At 30.9% G+C, this 23,945-nt stretch overlaps 2 protein-coding genes across 2 annotated transcripts in view; both read left to right on the top strand.

Moving 5' to 3' along the window:
- LOC126909949 (uncharacterized) overlaps nt 1–8,799 on the top strand; it is an 11,088-nt gene extending 2,289 nt beyond the window's left edge. Inside the window, exon 3 of the mRNA XM_050692358.1 lies at nt 6,767–8,799. Within this exon, the coding sequence (XP_050548315.1) occupies nt 6,767–8,676 (1,910 nt within the window). The 3' untranslated portion in view covers nt 8,677–8,799. The remainder of the gene's footprint in view (nt 1–6,766) is intronic.
- Nucleotides 8,800–16,531: 7,732 nt separating this feature from the next.
- Nucleotides 16,532–22,127, top strand: LOC126896585 (uncharacterized). The gene is made up of 5 exons (XM_050669506.1): nt 16,532–16,632; nt 20,408–20,598; nt 20,704–20,940; nt 21,013–21,186; nt 21,343–22,127. The coding sequence occupies exons 1-5, from the start codon at nt 16,532–16,534 to the stop codon at nt 22,125–22,127; spliced, it is 1,488 nt and encodes a 495-aa protein (XP_050525463.1).
- Nucleotides 22,128–23,945: the final 1,818 nt, after the last annotated feature.

Raw genomic sequence — 23,945 nt, 5'->3', positions numbered from 1 at the left:
AAAAAAAAAAAAAAACACATCATAGTAAAACCAATACCTTCTCAGCTTCGCATCGAAGCTAAAAGGATAATACGCTCTCTATAAGAATAATGATATATCTAATTTTAGTTTCAATGCAAAGCTGAGTTTTTTTTTTTTTTGTGTCTGTGAACTCTTAATTTCAGCTCTCACTGGACCGATTTTGATGAAAAATATGTCAAAAGATCACAAATCGTATCTAGTCGAAGACATTACCTTCAAAAATTGAAAAAATTCCCTTGTTCCCCGTAAACGGGGAAATTTCACAAAAAATTACAAATTTAAAAATCTAACTTATAACTTATAACTAAAAATAACCGAATGATTAAATTTTTTTTTTAGATACCTTCACTGTATACATATTACTTTATATATTTTTTTGAACATTTGACCCATACCAGGCCACAGGAAGGGTTTCAAAATGGTAATTTTTTCAACTTAACTTTTGAAAATGTTCTGGAAAGACTGACACTTTTATATATACCTTAAATTAAAGCTTATGTAATATACTTTATTTTGAAAAAAAAATTGACTTCTGGATTTTTCTTCATGGTAAAAATTACTACCATATTCAAAAATATGCTATTTTTGTGTTCAAATTCTGGGTTTTGTAGTTTATTTTATTTTAAATTACCTGACAAGGGGAGTACACATATTTTCATAAATATTATATAAATAAAATTAATATAGCATAAAAAGTTAAACTTATTTAAATTTTTTTGCTTTTTTGAAGTCGAGAAAAATATCTTTGAAATTTGATTTAGGTTAAATTACTTTTTTCATCATTCGGCTTACGCGACGTACAGTTGTGGAGTCGGTAATACTTTGGCTACCTCTCGTGGGGTCTGAGGTTCCAACCCGCTTGTGGCAAGGTATTTTTTATAATTCTGTTTAAAAATTATTACTTTAACACAATAAAAATCAATAATAATTTGAAAACAATTTAATTATAAAAATTATATGATATAATTAAGAAAATAGAAGTTTATGATGCTATTGTAATTATCCATGAATTACCTAGAATTAAACACTATCTACAGATATGCATCGAAGCGTTTCTTATGATAGTGATTTTAATCACTGTCAGATTAAATCTATACTGGACCTCACTGTGCCGCGATCCCACTGTGCTGGGTTTTTTTTAGGAATGATTTATATAACAACATGTTACCAAAAAATTTGGAATATTGTAGTCTAGTAGTAGCACACAAAAATAGAGTAAAAAAATGTGCTGGTTTTTTTAGTTAAAGTAAATCATTAAAATTAATAAAGTTCTGAATATTTTCATTGTAGAATTTTTTTAAACACCAAAAGTTAATTAGAAATGATTACTAAGATTTTTATTTAAGTGATCTATTGCTAATAAATGTAAAAAATCGAACTTTTCTGATAAATATACTGTAAATAGTAATTATAAAATTTCCTGACTGCATATCAATCTTAACAATTTTATTTTTTTCTATTTAATAATGTCAACTTCAAACTTGCAAGTTCATCTAAAAGTATGATAATAAATTCTTTTTTTTTTTATTATAAACCTTCACATTAAAGGACAAAATAAAGAAGGTTAAAAATTGTTACTTTTAACATGTTACAAATCAATATCAATAATAATTTGAAAACAATGTAATACAACAATTTCATAGTATATAATTTTATAGTAGCTTTGATGCGAAGCTGAGAAGGTATTGGTTTTACTATGATGTGTTTTTTTTTTTTTTTTTGTCTGTTACCACTTTTTCTCAGCTCTCACCGAACGGATTTCTTTCAACGATACGTCAAAAGATCACAAATTGTATCTAGTCGAAGACATTACCCTTCAAAATTGAAAAAATTTCCCTCGTTCCCCGTAAATGGGGGAAACCTCCAAAAAAATTTCAAATTTAAGAATNGTAAATGGGGGAAACCTCCAAAAAAATTACAAATTTAAAAATCGCTAATTTTCGAAATTTTTTCAATTTTTTTTACTAAAAACTGCCGTAACTTTTTCAAAAATGAACATATCAATATAATTTTTTTTTTCATAGATGTTTGATGACTTCACCTATTATTTGGTATATATTTTTTTTATATGTGACTCTTTACTTGCCCACAGGGGGGGATTTAAAATGGCAACTTTTTCACAATAAATTAATTTTTTCAACTTGATTTTTGAAAATGTTCCGGAAGGTCTGACACTTTTACATATATCTTAAATTAAAGCTAATGTAATGTACTTCAATTTGAAAAAGAAAAATTTGACCTCTGGACTTGTCTTCATGGTGAAAACGGCTACCGAATGCTATTTTTGTGTGAAAATTCTCGATTTTATAATTTACATTTTTTACTTTAAAGTGCTATAACTTTTTAAAAAAAGTATGGATCAATACAATTTTTTCATGAGAAGTAGTATTTATATACATCTTTCATTGGATATACTTTTTTTTTAAATCAGACTATTTCCCTATATATGGGGGGGCTTCAAATATAAAAAATGCATATAGAAAGTAGCACTTTTTCAACTTAACTTTTGAAAATGTTCCGGAAGGTCTGACACTTTTATATATATCTTAAATTAAAGCTAATGTAATATACTTTAATTTGAAAAAAAAAAATTTGACCTCTGGACTTGTCTTCATGGTGAAAACGGCTACCGAATGCTATTTTTGTGTGAAAATTTTCGATTTTATAATTTACATTTTTTACTTTAAAGTGCTATAACTTTTTAAAAAATGTATGGATCAATACAATTTTTTCATGAGAAGTAGTATTTATATACATCTTTCATTGGATATACTTTTTTTTTAAATCAGACTATTTCCCTATATATGGGGGGGCTTCAAATATAAAAAATGCATATAGAAAGTAGAACTTTTTCAACTTAACTTTTGAAAGTGTTCCGGAAGGTCTGACACTTTTATATATATCTTAAATTAAAGCTAATGTAATATACTTTAATTTGAAAAAAAAAAATTTGACCTCTGGACTTGTCTTCATGGTGAAAACGGCTACCGAATGCTATTTTTGTGTGAAAATTTTCGATTTTATAATTTACATTTTTTACTTTAAAGTGCTATAACTTTTTAAAAAATGTATGGATCAATACAATTTTTTCATGAGAAGTAGTATTTATATACATCTTTCATTGGATATACTTTTTTTTTAAATCAGACTATTTCCCTATATATGGGGGGGCTTCAAATATAAAAAATGCATATAGAAAGTAGAACTTTTTCAACTTAACTTTTGAAAGTGTTCCGGAAGGTCTGACACTTTTATATATATCTTAAATTAAAGCTAATGTTTTATACTTTATTATGAAAAAAAAATAATTTTGGAATTTATTTTGAGTTTACAGTGAACTGGCTATCGTATGCTATTTTTGTGTTAAAATTAGTGATGGGAAATATCGAATAGTAACTATCGAACTATTCAATGGTTGTCCACTATTCGAATTATTAAATAGTCATTTAAAAACTATTTGATAGTCTAAGCTAAAAATAAACTATTCGGTTATATAATCACAATTCGAATAGTTAATCAATAGTTTAAAATATTTGAAAATGCTCATCACCAATTTTTACTATTATCAATTGTATAATAATTTATTTTAAGTGTTCGTTAATTTTCTTATTAATTCAGTGTATTGAATAAAAATTTTAGGTAGAACTAATCGAATATTTTTTGAAACCATTCGGTGGCCCATTTGAATAGTTTTTAAAAGTATTCGATAGTTTATGTCAAAAATAAACTATTCGGTAGTATAAAAACAATTCGAATACTATTTGATAGTTTAAAATACTCGAAAATGCCCATCACTATATAAAATCCTCAATTTTATATTTTCAACTTTATATTTCTATAAATTTTGAAAAACGTATGAATTAATAAAAATTTTTTATGATAAATACTATTTATATACCTTTTTCACTCGACATACATTTTGTTTAAAGCGGATCATATTTCTTTTGTACAGGAGAGTTTCAAAACTTAAAAATGCATTTAGAAAAAATAACTTTTTCAATTTATTTTTAATTAAAATATATTTATTGATTATTCTTACGTAACCTAATAATAAAACATAAATATTCGTTATATTAATTAGAAGGATTTTGTTATTATTTATGTTATATGCGAAATTCTAATTGCATATTTGAAATTGGCGTAAAATTAGGTTAAGAAAAATATATTTTGGTCTTGGATGAAAATTCCTTGTAGACCAGTAAATTTATTTATAAATAACAATAATTTTTTTAAGTATTGTAAGTAATAAATTCTTTAAAATTTTTTTATAATTTCTCTGTAAAAATTATAATACTAAATTATTAATTATCAATTTCATATAATATTTAATTGTTATAATAAATATTTATACATATATTACACTTATAATCATAAAACTTGTAATTAGGATCTAAATAAGGAAATAGGAGACCATGTTGATTTTGGAATAATCTATTACAAGCAGCTCTTAAAATACTTGATACTCCACCAGCCAACGATACTAAAGCTGAAATTCCAATAAATATAGGGATGAATTGAAGCACCTTACCAAATTTTGGTACTCATATAATGCGGGGTGTTTTAAATTTTTGTTTTCTTTTAATGGCAATACGAGCGATTACTAATGCTAAGTTTGCCGTACTGTTAATATTTTTTAATTTACGCATAGCTTTACATCCAAATTGTAGTAAATTTCATGGTATTTGTTACAGCATACGCTTACATCTTTTTCTTCAAATGAACTATCGTTCGCTTTTAGATGGTTCTATGTGCGTTTTTCCAACTCGTAATCAGCCAAATCCGTCAATACTAATATCCTGGAATATGCATTTCAATTGGCAATCGGTTAATTATTGAATTAACAATAGTGCGTCTTACACTTCGCTTCTTAAAATTATCTATGTTTACCAGAAATAAAGACGTACCTTCACTCTAAAAATTAGAAGCAAACTTTGTCATTGTATTTGATGATCTAATTTGTAATAAACAAATTCATATGACATCCTATTTGTGCCGAAAGCGACACAATGGCGTTGATAGTTTTTACCTAACATAGACGTATTCTAGAATTCCTAAACGATTGATAAGAGATAACACTAATATGATAATACAGTACAAGCAAGATGAAAGAAATCTTAAACACGTTTATGAGTACCATTGTTCCAGTAATATGAGATTTAATATATTCAAAGCCATGTGTTCACAATATTGGAATAAAGGACGGTATTGTTAGATATACATCACGAGAAGGCGTTTTCTTAAATTTTTATTATGACTGATAACGCCACTCGCACTATCACCATCGGTTGTGCGAGAAATTCATTATGTTAGATAATTACGTACATGATCGATGTATATATCGATGTGAAAATCCTTTGAGTCGTAGTGTATGTGGTGCTGTTACTATTTTGGCCCTTGTCAAAGTGTTCCATATGGCCTTTTTCGTGCATAATAGTTTTTTTTATATATAGACATTCGCCCTAGCGATTCGCGTGTACCTTAGTACGCAAATATAGTAAATTCGCCCTGCGACTCGCCTATAACCATGTACATTGCCATATCATCACCTTAGGATGATTTTAGGTCGAGAAGGAAAATTGAAAACTAATGCAAGCTATAAATAGAAATATATCATTAGTTCCTTGTTTCCTCCAAAAACAGGCAGTGGTGTGTTAATCTACAAAATTTAAAAAAAAAGATCTAAGGAATACGTGTATTGGAACGATCCTAATAAACTTATAGTTAGATTAGAAATTTTTCACGATGCAAGAAGTGCTGGAAATACAGATGTGGGAAACGAATTACTGTTAATAGAAGAAGAGTTACGAGCACTAGTTGTAATATTATGAGTAAAGTAGCAATTAAACTACATAGACCAGCTAGAAAATATTTCCTTGAATAATAGTTGTATCGTACGGCAAACAGACTTGTGGCAAGCGTATTTTTAAAAAATTATGTAATTAATAAATAAAAAAAACTTTGTTAATTTCTAAAAAAATTATTTTTAGTTTCATCTGAGTTAAAAAAAAAAAAGAATACAATTATAATCAAAATTTGTAATATATTTAATTGTTATAATATATAATAATTCAAATATTATACTTTTGAATCTAAGAACTACTAATCAAGATTTATTAAGGAAATAAGAGTTGATGTTTCTTCTGTAATTGAACACCAATTTCTTAAAATTATTTACAGATTTTGTAGATTATTACTTAATGATAAAATCTTTTATTTATATGTTATTTTTAATCTAAAAACTAAATATATAGTTTATTAATTAATGTGTTGATTAAATGCACTTTATTTACATAATATTAATGTTGTCCCTAATATTAGTTTCCTTTAATCCATTCATCATAACAATGTTATTTGAATAACATTTAAAATTATTATTATTTGATAATATTACATTATAATATTCATAAGAAATACGATATAATTAACATTAATAACATAATATACAAAATTATTCTACTATCGTATACTTTTGGAATAGGAGAGCTACTGAAATAATGTGACATTGAGAGTATTTTTTCAATTTTATAATTACAAAAGAGTTTAATTTAACTATATTATTCAAAATAAAATTTTATTATTATTGTGTATAACTGTTATATTTAGACAAAATAATTATAACTAAAGAAAATGGAGAAGGGGCTCATTACTTACATTTTTTTTATTGTACTTTCTTAATAAGATATTTTTAATAATCTAATTAAAATTTAAATACAGCAAATGTTAAATAATTGTTGTGCTAATTTAGGTATTGAAAATAAATATTCGGGTAAAAAAAAAATATGCCCGTTTGAAAAAGGCACGACAAGAAAAGCTGCTAAAATAGGTGACATGGAAACATTAAAACTAGCTTATGAAAGTGATTGTGAATGGGATCAAAAAACAACAAGTGCTGCTGCTTCAAATGGTCATTTAAAATGCTTAAAATATGCACATGAAAATAACTGTAGATGGGATATAGACACTACTAGAAACGCTGCTGCAAATGGACATTTCGAATGTTTAAGATATGCACACGAAAATGGATGCCCATGGAATGAAAAAACAACAGAAGCAGCTGCAAGTTATGGTAATTTAGAATATTTAACTTATGCTCATAAAAACGGATGTAAATGGGCCATTGGCACAACAAGAGCTGCTGCTTTAAAATGTAATTTTGATTGTTTAAAATATGCACATGAAAATGGAAGTCATTGGGGTGAAGGGATAACTAGATCTGCTGCAGCAAGTGGTTGTTTAGATTGTTTAATGTATGCTCACAAAAATGGATGCAAATGGGATAGAGGCACAACAAGAGCTGCTGCTTTAAAAGGTAATTTAATTTGTTTAAAATATGTCCATGAAAATGGATGCGAATGGGATATAGGAACAACTAGAGCTGCTGCTGCAGGTGGTCATTTAGGCTGCTTAACATATGCATATGAAAATGGATGCCCATTAGATGATGGTATAACAATGGTTGCTGCTAAGTATGGGCATTTAGATTGCTTAAAATATGCTCATAAAAACAAATGCGAATGGGATAAAATAATAACGGCACTAGCGGCTTTTAATGGTAATTTTGAAATTTTAAAATATGCTCATGAAAATGGATTACCATGGGATAAAAACACAATAAGGGTAGCTGCTGCTAATGGTCATCTAAAATGTTTAGTATATGCCCACAAAAATAGATGTCCATGGGATAATGGTACAACTATTGCGGCTACATTAAGAGGTAATTTTGAAATATTAAAATATGCACATGAGAATGGATGTCCATGGGATAACGGTATAACTATTGCGGCTACCGAAAAAGGTAATTTAGAAATTTTAAAATATGCACATGAAAATGGTTGTCCATTTGATGACGGTATACTTAGTGCTGCTATAAAAAGAAGTAGCCTAGACATTTTAAAATATCTTCATGAAAATGGATGTCCATGGGATGAAAAAACAACAAGTGTCACTGCCACTTATGGTAATTTAGAATTCTTAATGTATGCTCATGAAACCGGATGTAAATGGGCCATTGGAACAACTAAAGCTGCTGCTTTTACAAGGAATTTTGATTGTTTAAAATATGCACATGAATATGGATGTTCATGGGATTATGACACAACTAGAGCTTCAGCAGCTAGTGGTTGTTTAGACTGTTTAAAGTATGCTCATGAAAAGGATTGTCCATGGGATGAAAGAACATTAGTTACAGCTGCCGTGCATGGTAATTTAGACTGTTTAAAATATGCTTATGAACATGGATATAAATGGATTGAAGGTACAATGAGAGGGGCTGCTGCGAATCGAAATGTAGGATGCCTCAAATATGCTTATGAAAATGGTTGTGAATGGGACGAAGGCACAACAAGAGAAGCTGCTGCGAGTGGTTGCATTAGTTGTCTGAAATTTGCTCATGAAAATGGATGTAATTGGGATGAAGGAACAATCGCTACCGCTGCCATGCGTGGTAATTTAAATTGCTTAATGTATGCCCACGAAAATGGTTGTAAATGGGATGAAGGCACTACAAGACTTGCTGCTGCAAATCGTCAGTTTCATTGTTTAAAGTACGCACATGAGCATAATTGTCCATGGAGTAGAAATACTATTTATGAAGCTGTTAGAAGAGGTTTTTTTGATATAATTAACTATGCTTACGAAAATGGATGTCCTAATTAGTTTTAAAATATAATTATTTTTATAAAATATTGTTTATTTTTAACAGTCAATTACATTATATTTTAAATAAACCGTCTTAAGCTAAACATTAACAATAAATTTGATAGAATTTATGCCATTTTACTTGCCTAATTTATATATATTTTTAATTAAAATCAAATTCTCATTAAAAATACCTATATTTCTTAAAAATGTGTTCCAAGTATAAAACACGTATGATGTTAAAGAAATATTTATAAATTGTTGCAAAAATTACGTGTAAGTGTACAAATTTTTGATGTTTTATGATATTACACTTATTGTATGTAAAATTAACTTAAGGGGTAGAGTTTAGACCCGTCAGCATGGTCTAGCTCAAAAGTAGCAGACTGAAGGGTGGGTCCTTGTCAGCCACCAGCACAACTACCTTTTAACTGTACCTACTAAAGGACGGTTAAGCCCAAAAATTAGCCAGCAAACCCACTAATTATTAAGATTGATTAAATGACCAGCGTCCAACCTCGACTTTAGCCGCACACATAAACACAATTTTAATAGCACGGTGGATATAAAATATTTACGCTAAGTGCAGGTTTTTAAATAGCTATTTTATTTAAGAAACGTAATAAACACAAAGTCAAAGTGTAATATAAAAATGTATCACAGAACAAATTAAATCGTACAAAAAAAGTTATTCGCATCAAACATTCTGACCCGAAACTTGACGTTTCTTCGACAAAATGTCCAGTCTTCTATCCTTTATAATAATAAATAGTTTCAGGGAAAATATTTTAAGAGTGGAATTTAAATACATTAGTATATATTTTTAATATGGACCAAATGTTTCGAATATGGACTATATTTAATTTTAACGAAAAATAGGCTACTTAGAACGATTAACTTTCAATTAATAAAATGAATTATTGCTGTATATATGCATAGAGTAACATTTATTAAGAGATTAGTTTTTTCTCGCTTGAGTAAAAACTGTCGTCTAATATCAAACAATAATAATAATAATAATAAAAACCCAGCACAGGNTAATAATAATAATAATAAAAACCCAGCACAGGGGAGTCGCGGCACAGTGGTGCAGTGGTATAGTTGGATCAAGTATAATGATATCTGACAGTGATTAAAATCACTATCAAAAATAAACGCTTCGATGCAAATCTTTAGATAGTGTTTAATTTTAAAAAAATTTGTGTTTTATTCCAAAAGCTACATGATCTGCTGGTTCCTTATTAATATCTCGATTAAGATAAAGTATGTCGAATGAAAAAGAGATTATTAAAAAATATTATTTCTCATAAAAAAATTATATTTATCTATACATTTTTTAAAAAGTTATAGTCTTTTAAAGTAAAAAATGTAAAATATGAAATCGAGAATTTTCACATGAAAATAGCATTTGGTAATCATTTTCACCTTGAAGACAAGTCTGAAGGTCAAATTTTTTTTTTTTTTAATTTAAGTATATTACATTAGCTATAATTTAAGATATATATAAAAGTGTCAGACCTTCCGGAACATTTTCAAAAGTTAAATTGAAAAAGTTAATTTTTAGTGAAAAAGTTGTCATTTTAAATCCCCCCCTGTGGGCAGATAAAGGGTCAAATTTACAAAGACATCAAGCATCTATAAAAAAAAAATTATAATGATTTGTTCATTTTTAAAACAGTTACGGCACATTTTAGTAAAAAAAATTGAAAAAATTAGCGATTTTTAAATTTGTAATTTTTTGGAGTTTTCTCCCATTTACGGGGAACGAGGAAAAATTTTTTCAATTTTTGAGGATAATGTCTTCGACTAGATAAGATTTGTGATCTTTTGACGTATTGTTGAAAGAAATAAGAGCTGAAAAAAGTGGTAATAGGCACAGAAAAAAAAAATATCATAGTAAAACCAATACCTTCTCAGCCCTTTTAGCATCGAAGCTAAAAAAATAATAATATTTAAATAAAAAAAATAAATAAATCATAGTAAAATTAATAACTCCTCACCTTCGCATCGTAGGAAAAATTAAGTTGATAGTCTTATAAAATGTAAGGGATGAACTGCAAAATAACTGACAAAACAAGAAATCAATGATACTAAAAATTACCCAATATAATATTCTTAATATGATTATTATTTTAAGAAAAATCAGATGACTAGCGTTAAATTAACATTATGTATGTATATATATATATAAATGTATTAATGATAATAATTCACATTATTTTATTTAATTAAGAATATGTTTATGCCGATCCCGATTTGAACATATTTTTACATGTGTATGAATAAGCTGACTATAAAGATTTAGTAAATAGTAAAGTATATACAATGTGATCAGTTTATCATAAACCACTCGATATAATATCGTATTTATTTTGCGTGTAATCAAGTGGTTTATGTCAAACCGATTATCTTGTATACTTTATTATTTACTTAAAATCAGTTCTTTAAATTAAATAATATAAAATAATAATTATTTATGTCGGTGATTTGTTATATATAGACCTATTTAACTAGAAATTTGTCATTAGACATTCAGTACATAATACTAAATTAAACACTAGTTAAAAGAAGATGAGTAAAATGGAGGTGAGTAATTTATTTTGTAGAAGTACTTGATTGAAATCTAAAAGGTTATTTTATTTTATTCTAGAAATGGCAATTATCATATTTTTTTATGATTATTTCCTGTTTGATATTTAACGAAGGTAAATTTGATTTTACATTATTTATATTTATTAAGTTTATCAAATAAATTTCTTGGTCGATCTTGTAATTCAGTGATTATAAAAACACTGTAAATCAAAATCTATTTAATTAAATAAAATTATATTAACATATTCTTATATATAATTTTTAGCTTCGATGCAAAGCTGAAAAAGTGTTAATTTTAATAAAATTTGTTTTTTTTATATTTTTATTATTTAATTTCGATGCGAAGCTGAGAAGGTTTTCCATTAGGAATTTCATTGTTGTCGACGATATGTAAATTATTGCGCAAAGAAAAAACCTGTCTCGGGTCATATTTAGAGCAACTAAATTTACTTCCAAATGTTTTTGCCAATACAAACGTACACGTGGATATTTTAAATTACCCATTATAATATGAATACCGATTAAACGTTTCATTTCGTACATATCAGTAGGTTTAAATCTAGTAACACCTTTTTGAATCGCATAAAAATTAGTATGATAAGCCATATTTTCGAAAACATTATTATAAAAATACTCAGAAAGGTATTGTAAAGGTGATTTTAATTCTAATATATTATTATTTTGTTCTACGTCATCTAACTTGAGAGTTGGCTGATTAAAAGGTTTTTGAGGCCATTTTATGTTACGTTTACATGTTATGATTAATGGTGGTGGTACCCATTCTTCGTCCTACACAATTAAGCAATCATCATTATCATTATCAAAATTATCTAACAAATATTAAAATTCTGCAAATGGAAAATCAATTTCTTCAGTTTCACTTCTTGGACTTCCGTATTCCGATATGTTTTCATCACCTAATAATTCTAAAATCTATTCGTCACGAAGCATATTATTTTTATAATAATATCAGTAATATTAATAATTTATTTTAAAATATTAAATACAGTTCACGACAAAATAATAAAGTAAAAATGTCGTGCTGATTAATCATCCGCCGGCTATTTTCAAAAAATACGCGCGAACAATAATATGAACCAGTAATTATACCAAGAGGCATAACTACCCATGGTACACCCACAGCGCACCTATATTCAAATAGCTGTCAATTAGTAAATAATATTATTTAATACTTATCAACTGTTTTAAACACAATGTTACCAACATTTCTAACCGGAAAAAAAATTAATTTATTCCCATAATTATTTCTTGGAAAAAATATTGTATAAAACTCAAAATTCCGTTATCAAAATTTTATCTACATTTTCTTGTAAAAAAAAATCAAAATCTATATAAATATTAATCGTACAGCTGTTAAATCTTTACCATCCGCTCCTTCAGTGACACTGATTACTCTCTCCAGGTTCCATTTTAGAGGAGGTAAATTGTCTTCTCGGATTACCACGACAGTTTCTGGTTTTAGTCGAGGACTAGAAGACGACACCCACTTGCTTCGCTCCTGTAGCTGCTGAAGGTAATCTCGTGACCATACTACCTAGATAGATGATTTATAACTTGCTCTTGGTGCTTATTGTACATAAATAAAGAGCGTAGCTCGTCAAGCTGATGTCTTCCACCAATAAAATTCGTAGCATTGTCGCAAAAAATATCTGAACAAAGACCGCGACGATCACAGAAACGCTACAGTGCACAAATAAACGCAGGCGTGGTCAGGTCACTTACTAACTCTATGTGAATGGCCTTGGTCGCAAAGAACACGAATATGCACTAGTACGTCTTAATCACGGGGGCTTTTTTCGCTGACTAGACTTAACGTAAAACGGTCCCGCGAAATCATTACCTATTTTAAGGAACGCCCTAGACGGTTCTAACCACTCAGCGGTCAGATCACCCATGATTGGTTGGACTACAATGGACTTATATTTAAAACATGGCACGCAATACTTCGTCCATTTAGTGGCCAATGTTTTAAACGGACCGACACCAACATCGATTGCGGTCCACCGTGCATAAGTTTTAAATTCGTTAGTAAATACTAATTTCGTGTATTCACACTTAGCCGGCAATATTATTGGATGACGCTGCAACAAGCTCAAATCAGCTGATTTCGTAAACGACCACCAACTCTGAGCACGCCCTTCTCATCCAAGAACGGATTTAAACGTATTAAATTACTTTTTGATATTATTGTACGTAGTTTTTGAATACTTTGTATTTCCTCACCGAAGTAACACTTTTGAATGACCTTTATTATGCATGTAGTCGCCTTTTCAATTTCATCAGCCTGTACAGGTCCGTACTGACACTTTAATTTACGCTTTTTAGCTAACGCATTATTCACAAACCGATAACAATATTCAAAAACGCGTTGAAATTTTGTTAATGACAAATATTTATTTAAAATTGACAAGTCATGTTTAGCCACTGACACCAACACTTGCGCGCTCTTCTATCAATATTTCTATTCGACGATCTTCGTCAAGTTGACCTAGGCCACTCAGAGCTTTTCTTAACTAACCAACTGGTGCCCTTCCACCAAATTGTTAAATTCTTTAACTGAAGTGGGCAAATGCCACGTGAGACCACGTCTGCCGGGTTGTTAGCTGTACGCACGTGATACCATTGTACAATAGATGTGAGATCAAGGATTTCTCCTACTCTGTGGACTACAAACGTTTTCCACCTAGCTAACGGCGATGCTATCCACGAAAGTACCACTGTAGAATCGGACCAATAAAAATAATTAATAATATTTAATCGCAAACTGCGCCCATACTTATTTGCTAATCGTGCTAATAATACGGCTGCTAACAATTCGAGTCGCGGCAATGACACAGTTTTGAGAGGGGTGACGTGAGACTTAGACCAAATTAAATTTACAACACACTGACCATCATTTTGTATTACACGTAAGTACAAGCAGGCACCGTACGTCGTAAGTGACGCATCCGCGAACCCATGCACCTCAATCTCGCTTATACTGCCGTCGCCTACTATTTGCCTTGATATCAACAATATATTTATTACATATAATTTTTCACGGCTTTCTTTCCTCTCTCGTTTTATATTTTCGGGTATCTTCTTATCCCATCCGATTTTTAATTGCCATAACCTTTGAATTAAAATTTTGAATTTAATGAACACTGGATTTATTAGTCCCAACGGTTCGAAAATTGACGCTATTTCAGTTAGGATAGAACGCTTGGTAATAGGAACATCTTTGTTGTATTCTTTTACCATTTACTGATATGAGTCATTATTTTTGTTCAAGTACATAACCAATATTTTGGTTACTATATTTTTTGGTACTGTATTACCATAATTTTGATTTACAGAATGCTCTAAATTAGTCGTTAATATACCAGATTCGTTTCTAGCCCACTTACTCAATTCAAATCCAGCTTTACCCAAGACGGTAATTAGTTCGTCACGCAGTTGACATACTTCTTTTTTCGTGAGGGCTCCATCCAAAAAATTATCAATATAAAAATCTTGACATATCGATTGACAGGCTTCAGTATACTGTTCCTACTCTTCAGCGGCCAGCTTCTCCAAACAAACTACCGCCAATTACGAAAAGGTTATCATTCCATAGGTAATAGTCTTGAGGTAGAGAATATTAATAGACTGACTAGAATCTTCTCGTTGTAATATTCTTTGATAAACACGTTGTTTTCGCAGATGCGTCGAACACCACTTCTAATCGCGTACTCGTACTGTGCTCATTTATGACCGCATGGTGAGGCATGTAATAACAACGCTCTTCTTCTATAGACGATCAACTTTTTCTGCATGCCCTAGCATGATATATTGTCAATAAATTGTTTCTATGTTTTTTTAAGCTGTGGATCAGACTGAAGTGGCCTTTCTAAATATAAAAATCGATACAAGGTCATGTAATATGATTTACCCAATATAGATGGGTCTTTAAATGGTAGTACAACTGTAAATCTCCCATCCGTTGAGCGACGAACATTTAATTCATAATGTTTCATACAAATATTCTCCTCTAATGTGTAAGGAGCTTTAGCATGAATATCCTCTAGTCTCCAAAACTGTACTATAAGGTCTTCAAGCTCACTAATTTTTGCCAGTTCGGTTATCGATACCGCCGACATACAGCACTCTTGCTTGTCTAACGTAGTTGCTGGAACCGGACCGGCGATCACCCATCCGAGATGCGTGTTTTATAACACCGGGCCGCTGTCCATTGGTTTAATTTGATCATGTTTAATTAAATCGAAGAATATTTCGGCGCTCAAAATTAAATCGATGCAATTTGGACTATTAAATGACGGATCAGCAAGTATTGTTTTCTTAGGTTTATTTAATAAAGAATCGCTGATCGGTCTAGATGACAAATTACTTGTTAATTTTGGTAAAATAAATAAATCCAATAAAAGCAAGCATTCAGATACACGCGATTCCATAGTAGCCGAAATTATATGTGACGACGTATGCGTGACGGCATTAATGCCTTAACGCATAATGTTTTCCGGCGCTTTAATCTACCGATTCAGTCATATAATTATGTTGTGAATCGCTGTCTAATAATGCACAACACAAAAGAGGTCGCCGCTGATAATCATAAATTATTACTGTAGCAGTTGATAAAAGAATCAATGTATTGAACTGACGCATGCGTGAATGAAACGAAGACAAAGTTGACGGAGTATTATTGTTTACATTTTTTTTCATTTGATGTTTACTTTGATTACCTGGGAATAACCGCAATACGGGCATATCATTAACTTGCTTATCTTCCCGCGGTATATGTAATAAACTATTACGCGATTGCGAACATTTAGGACACCACCGTTGTGTACATCGTTCGCCTACATGCACTCGTAAACAAATTTTACAGAGATTTAACTTAATTATCTTTTTAATTCTCTCTTACACTTAGACATAAAAGTGTCGGACATTTATGCACCGTATGCACTTGTTTACAAACAAAACATTTTAGTTCGCTCGTAACTGCAAATCCGTTAGACCTAACAAATTTATTTCTTGTCATAGGCTGTTTGAACTCTTTTTCCTGTTTTCCCATATTTACAGCCTCTAAAATTCGAAAACGAGATTTTAAAAACTTTAAAAGAGTCTGAACTTCTGGTTCTTCTTCTTCCGTAAAAAATACTGTTCCCAAAATTTTCTTAGTACAAGCAACGTTCATGAAGTATATATCATCGAAATCTTCTCTATACTTCATCGTATAGTATGTCTATAGTATAGTATGGATCATCAGATTACCCTTCTACTTATGCCTGCACTTCCTCAAAATCGTTCCATGTCTCCACCACCTTTTCTGGCTGAAGTGCAAGCTGATCAACATCCATTTTGGCTGCATTGTCTTGCATATAAGTAGTAAGGCGCGTGACGCGGCCTTTCATTTTCCTTCTCTGCGAGATAAGACTCGCTAATTCTGCCATTGTTTTTTTACACGCTAATAATACGCCCGAAACGGAATTGCCTGTTAGCCTATTATTTCTTCGACACTATCGCTCTCTTTGCTCCAATATAATTTACAATGACAAAAAAAGTATTTATACAAAACGGATTTTACGCACAAGTATTTTGTGGCAATCAAATTAAAACAACTGTATACAGAATATGCACATATATATATAAATATACTAATATTTTACCTTAATTAGTACTGCTTAATCCCTTCTTTTTTTTTCAAGTAATCCAAGTTAAAAATTTATAAGCACAACAGAGTTGAACGCAAGTGTTCAAACCCCAAATTTGACTTAATACTTTTAAGTCAAGACCACACTTTGTCACGAGGTTAGCATTCACTAAAATAACGCACTACCCAAAATAAGTAAATTTTCACTCAATCGAACAAAGGACCAATGTTTTGCGGGTTTACTGTATCTCCATATCCCTATTCCAGGCTTCTGGTTTAATAGGTTGGAGACTTCAGCAGTCCTGCAGCCATGAACCCGAATGGGTTTTTGGTCAAAGGCACATCAGAGATACGTATGCGTCGACTGCGACCAGTCCAAGGATGCTTTTGCGACACTGGTAAACCGGGGAGTCTGGAAACCCACACTGACGGTTAGGTGTACCAGATTCATGGTGTCAAACTCGGTTGGGCTTGGTTTCAATGATTGAGGGATACGTGGGGCTGAGTTATTCCGACATGCGCGCATGACCCTTAACCTGATATGGGATCGCACTCTGATCCCAGCTTTGGTTCTTATCCAAGGTGGTGTTCTCCCGAGCACCTTAAATATCGGCTAAAGAGCAGTTTTGGTAAAGAGCAGCCTCTGCGAACCCACTCTAGGAAAGGTCTCTGGTATACTGGATGGGAAAGGCCCGCGGCGTCACTTGTTATAACCGTAAACAGGTCGCACTGCCCCCCTTCTTAATGTGATAGGTAAATAGCCTACAGTGTAGTGTCCGGAAATGGTTAGTGGACCCAAGACTCCCCGCACCTTTGCCTCCGGCAGCCCCCCCACCTGGACGGCAAGGAGTAACTATCACTCCTTTAAGGTAATAATCAACACCACAATTATTTTTATTACAACTTTATTGATAAAATTTTTATTACAGCTGAACGCTCGCGCGTACGTTAGATATTCTCTGGGTCAGGTGAATGCCGATACTAACTCTATATCACAATCGCAAAGGTAACCACTACTCAATACACAACTTGCCGCCCAACGTTGAACAACTACAAAAAGAATTGTTCAACCATATTATACAACAAAAATCAAACCAATAAGAATAATTTAAACATTAAATTACTTAAAACGATTAAACCATCGCAAGCGACGAATTCATCTGACCTCCCCCAAAAAGAAAACATTTTTAACCCTTTCAGACCCGACTATTCTGTGTATTATTATAAAAAAATTGTTATCAATTATTTATAGTCATGTATCCTTGAATAATTTAATCCACATTTGAAAAAAATTGTTTTTATTGTATCTGTTATCACTTTCTCCCATCTCTCACTGGACCAATTTATATGAAAAATACGTCAAAAGAACACAAATCGTATCTAGTCGAAGACAAAACCCTCAAAAATTGAAAACATTTCCTTTGTTCCCCGTAAATGGAGGAAATCTCCAAAAAAATTACAAATTTAAAAATCGCTAATTTTCGAAATTCTTTCAATTTTTTTTAATAAAAACAGCCATATCTTTACCTATCATTTGGTATATTTTTTCATAAATTTAACCTTTTAACTAGCCACAGGGAGGGATTTAAAATGATAAATTTTTCACAAAAAATTAACTTTTAAAAATGTTCCGGAAGGTCTGACACTTTTATATATTAAACTTTTTTAAATATCTGATTGTAAAATTGCCCACAGGGGGATTCAAAAAATCAATTTCGCGCACACAAGTTAATCTTATTCAATATAATTTTTGAAAATGTTCCATGAATATATGAAAAAAAAATTTGAAATATAGTTTCTTCACGGTGAAAAAAATGCTATATTTGTTTTAAAATACTGGATTTTTTTTTTATTTTATTTCAAAATATCTTACAAGGAGAATACAATGACTTTCATAAATATCGTATAATCTAATTGACATAGAATATAAAGTTGAACTTATTTAAATTTGTTTGCTATTTTTAAGTCGAAAAAAGTAACTTTAAAATTTGAATCAGCTTGGATCGCCAATTTTATCATCCGAAGAAAGCGACGAACAGATGCCGAATCGATAACACTTGTGTTTTTTACGCTATGGGTACGAGTTTAAATACCATCGTAACAATTAATATTTTGCATTTTTTTTTAGAAATTTCAAATTATTAAATTTAATAATTTTTTAACTCTTTTTGCGTGTGCTACTACCAGTCTATAATATTCCAATTTTTTTGATAACATGTTGCTTTATAAATCAATAAAAAAATTTTTTTAGTTTCACTTGAATGTAACAATAGATTTTTAATATTGTAATAAATTTTTATAATAATACACTCAAATGAGTAAATTTTTTATTGCTTGTTTTAGTTAAAGTACATCATTAAAATTAATTAAGTTCTGAATATATTTTTTTTTATAAATAATGCATAAGTTAAAATATATGATATTCTTGAAAATATAAATAAGTGGCGATTGTCTTTAGATACTTTTCAAATATTTTTTTTTTAATTAAACATATTATTTTTTATTAAATATAATACAATAAGAAGGTAAGTTCCATTTTTTTGATAACATTAAAGCTAACTTTCTACAGTCTGGATAATCATTGCGATGCTCTTATACAACTTGTAGTAAATATTGTCTTTGGTCCTCGTCAGTTGTCATGCAACTATAAAAATTGCGTTATTAAAGCTATTCCTCTTTCTGTTGGATAATTTACCATAAATAAGGATTCAACATTAGTTTTAGCCAAATTATAATTTGAATTTTGATGCCATTTTTTGAGATCATCGTGTAAAAAGTTATCATTTATTTTAAGAGTTAGAAATAATTGTTTTTAAACGAAAAAAGCCATACTATCTGTTAGCGTGCGTAAATCTAGAGCTTAAAAAGCGATAACGCGATAATGAACACACGTGTTGCACTTTCGGGTGTGGAACATGTACTGACAAAATAATTGTAATGTATTATAGAATAATAAAATATTATATTAAGTTTGATTAATTATAAAAATGCATAACACATTTTTATTCCAATTGACTTCGTTGAAAAAAAGTTCTACTAAAAATTTCTAAGTAAATTTAACTAGTAAGGCATATATTTAAATTAAAGATAAAAATTCAGCACAGTGAGGTCGCGGCATAGTCAGGTGGTTAGTCTATCGTCAAAGAGAGAGATAGCGACGTCAATTACCGAACTAATATCACATTCGGCAAATGAAATAGCTCGTGACCGAGTTTCGAATCCGAGGTAATACGCGTCAAGCACTGCTACGTTACCGACTAGGCCATACCTCTGTATTTAAATATATATTTAATAATAATCTTAAATTTTTATGACACCTGTGTTATGCAAAGAAAATTTAGAAAACAATTTTATTTATATTCNGTTATGCAAAGAAAATTTTGAAAACAATTTTATTTATATTTGTGGGCCGATTACTTAAAAACCATATGACTTCCTAACATATAAAGATGGTCACCACCACTAAAATGAATCAACTAAATCAATAATAAAAAGAAATTTGCTTAGATGTAGTGCGTTGGGAGATACTTCCGAAAAGATCCGTATAAGGTGGTGTTACGAAGTTGATTTCAACGTATATTTGCGGCGGATCGATATCGGACGTGCGCCACTTGCTGGACATTGTAGCGTGGCGTATTGCACTTGGTGTAAGTCAGCCAAACTACCTTATACACGTAGTAGGACAACGACTGATAAAGGTGATGTCCATGTAACGCGACTGTCACTCTTTTAATTAAATAATATTTATTAATCTAATTAAAATTTGATACAGCATAAGTGAATTAATTATTGTGTTCATTTAGGTATTGAAAATAAATATTTGAGTGAAAAAAAAATATGCCCTTTTAAAAAAGGTGTTATAAGAAAAGCTGCTAAAATAGGTGATATAGAAACATTAAAAATAGCTTACGAGAGTGGCTGTGAATGGGATGAATATACGACTACTGAAGCAGCTTCAAATGGTCATTTAGAATGTTTAATATATGCCCACGAAAATGGATGTCCATGGGCTGTAGGCACAACATTTGCCGCTGTCAAAAGTAGTAATTTAACAATTTTAAAATATGCTCACGAAAATGGATGTCCATGGGATGATGGCATAACTACTGCAGCTACAGTAAGAGGTAATTTTAAAATTTTAAAATATGCACATGAAAATGGATGTCAATGGGATGTAGACACAATATTAACGGCTGTCACAAGAAATAATTTTAAAATTTTAAAATATGCTCACGAAAATGAATGTCCATGGGATAATGGCATAACTACTGCGGCTACAGTAAGAGGTAATTTTAAAATTTTAAAATATGCACATGAAAATGGATGTCAATGGGATGTAGACACAATATTTACGGCTGTCATAAGAAATAATTTTAAAATTTTAAAATATGCTCACGAAAATGGATGTCCATGGGATAATGGCATTACTACTGCGGCTACAGCAAGAGGTAATTTTAAAATATTAAAATATGTACATGAAAATGGATGCCCATGGGATGAAAGAACAACAGAAGTAGCAGCAAGTTATGGTAATTTAGAAATTTTAAAATATGCTCATGAAAAAGGATGCCCATGGGCTATTGGCACAATTAAAGCTGCTGCTTTTAGTGGTCATTTTGATTGTTTGAAATATGCTAATGAAAATAGGTGTCCATGGGATTATGACACAACCAGAGCTTCTGCAGCTAGTGGTTGTTTAGACTGTTTAAAATATGCTTATGAAAAGGAGTGTCCGTGGGATGAAGGAACATTAGTTACAGCTGCGGTGCATGGTAATTTAGACTGTTTAAAATATGCTTATGAAAATGGATATAAATGGATTGAAGGTACAATGAGAGGAGCTGCTGCGAATCGAAATGTAGGATGCCTAAAATATGCTTATGAAAATGGTTGTAAATGGGACGAAGGCACAACAAGGGAAGCTGCTGCGAGTGGTTGCATTAGTTGTCTGAAATTTGCTCATGAAAATGGATGTAATTGGGATGAAGGAACAATAGCTACTGCTGCCATGCGTGGTAATTTAGATTGCTTAATGTATGCCCACGAAAATGGTTGTAAATGGGATGAAGGCACTACAAGACTTGCTGCTGCAAATGGTCAGTTTCATTGTTTAAAATATGCCCATGAACATAATTGTCCATGGAGTAGAAATACTAATTATGAAGCTACTCGAAGGGGTTGTTTTGATATAATCAATTATATCAACAAAAATGGCTGTCCTGATTAGTTTTCTGATAAAATATTATTAACTTTTTAAATTTATCAAATTATACTTTAAATAAATCGTCTTAAGCTAAAATGATTTTTGAGGTATTTGATCAAATAAACGTAGCCAATACAATGCTTATTTTGGTAAGTGGCATTTAGCTGTTTAGTATACTTTACAATTATACGCCCAAATTAAACACAATAAGTTATTAAGAATAATAATCGTAGTCTAGTTATAGAAATAAATACATATTGAACGTGAGAGGGTCCAGTGTCGGTTGCTCGAAAAGAACAAGTATATGTATGGAAAATGGTAGGAACAAAATTGACTTCAACATATATTTGCGACGGCCCGTCGTTGACGTGCGGCACTTGCGGGAATTTATTACTGTAGCAATGGCGCATAGTGTTAGTCAGTCAAACTACCTTATACACGTAGTAGGGTGACGGCTTATTAAGGATGCGGGTCTCTGTGTAACGTGAAGCGATGTAGGACCGTGTCTAATACGCCGCGACAACCCACTGGTCTACTTTGTAACAGCCGGATGGTCAACCGCGCATTGCAGTCATAATGTACGTCAGATTGAATCTATTATACCACTTATCGAAATGAAGGCCACAAATACTTAAGTTATTTATCAGGTGTGTTTGTACCTACGGGCTGTAGGTGGTGTGAAAAGGGCACCAAAGCAAACCTTAATANTGTAGGTGGTGTGAAAAGGGCACCAAGGCAAACCTTAATGTGGTCATCCGGTTGAATCACATATTGCGATTAAGGGTGTTAAGAGAAAATGTTGGGCGGTTAATCTTTTACAGGAGATTTTGGAGTATTCTTGGAAGAGGAATGCTTTTACTTTTTCCCTTAGTCATAAATCTTCCAGCTCCCTTACACGTGCTGTTGTTGCTTTTGTTAATGTCGTTGTCGTTGCTGTTGTTATCATTATAGACGTTTCGACAACGACCACTCTTCAATGCTTCAACATGTAATCTCAATACATGTCATTTTTGTCCTACCGTTTCTTTTCCGATGGGAAATAGATAAGAGTGGCTTTCAGAATTCATTGAACATTCTTTTGCAAGGATAAAATCTGAGAAGAAGAACGTATCTTATCTTTTAAGTTTGTATTTTTTTGTTTCTTAACATTATTAAGTTTAAATTAACGTCACTGTTGTTTGTTTTAATTATACACGAGATGAGTAAATTTGTTTTTTTATTGTATAGAATAAATTTGTCTGCAGTAGACAAATTTATAAAAAATACTATAGTATTGATTAGGATTAACATTTAGAATAATTCTAAATAAAAACTAACTGCACGACCCCACCTTTGCGAAGCTGCAATAGGCATAAAACATGTAACCGGTAATTAATGATAAATTAATTGTGTCGTCACCCTGCGAGGTGCAATAACTGTAAATTAATCTTTATTTCTGTCTTCTGGTAGGCGTTGTCAGCCCCCTGCGAGATTAATACACTTCTAAGGCACTCGTGTAAGGCGAGTGTCTTATACTATCAAGTGCCATCGGTAATTAGCGGATACGATGACATATTGAAGGCTATTTGAACAATAATCACAGATTAAACTGGGTAACGATGACGTAACGCATATAGTAATACTTGTATAATTAACGTAGACTACTCATACAGTTAGGGTTTAACGACATATGATGTCAACAAGCTAGATCATCATAATATGTTTATATTTAAGAGTCTGTATTTGAGAGATCACTAGAAATTCTCACTGGGCAGAGGAACTAACCCAAATCTGTATTAATGATTAAAAGAGTGTAATGAAGTTTAAAAATCTAAGTTTGAAATTCAAACTTCAGAGATAATC

Source organism: Daktulosphaira vitifoliae, unplaced genomic scaffold (assembly GCF_025091365.1).
Source record: "Daktulosphaira vitifoliae isolate Bord-2020 unplaced genomic scaffold, ASM2509136v1 Scaffold_1, whole genome shotgun sequence".
NCBI classification, from domain to species: Eukaryota; Metazoa; Arthropoda; class Insecta; order Hemiptera; family Phylloxeridae; genus Daktulosphaira; species Daktulosphaira vitifoliae.
The sequence above is the reverse complement of the archived record's forward strand: the minus strand, read 5'-3'. Positions and strand labels throughout refer to the sequence as shown.

Excerpts from the sequence above, each read along its gene's own strand:
- LOC126896585 (XM_050669506.1), top strand. The coding sequence starts at position 16,532 with ATGCCTGCACTTCCTCAAAATCGTTCCATGTCTCCACCACCTTTTCTG. Across the intron at positions 20,599-20,703 it reads TAGGACAACGACTGATAAAG|GTATTGAAAATAAATATTTG; the intron begins GTGATGTCCATG and ends GTGTTCATTTAG. Across the intron at positions 20,941-21,012 it reads AACATTTGCCGCTGTCAAAA|CTACAGTAAGAGGTAATTTT; the intron begins GTAGTAATTTAA and ends TAACTACTGCAG.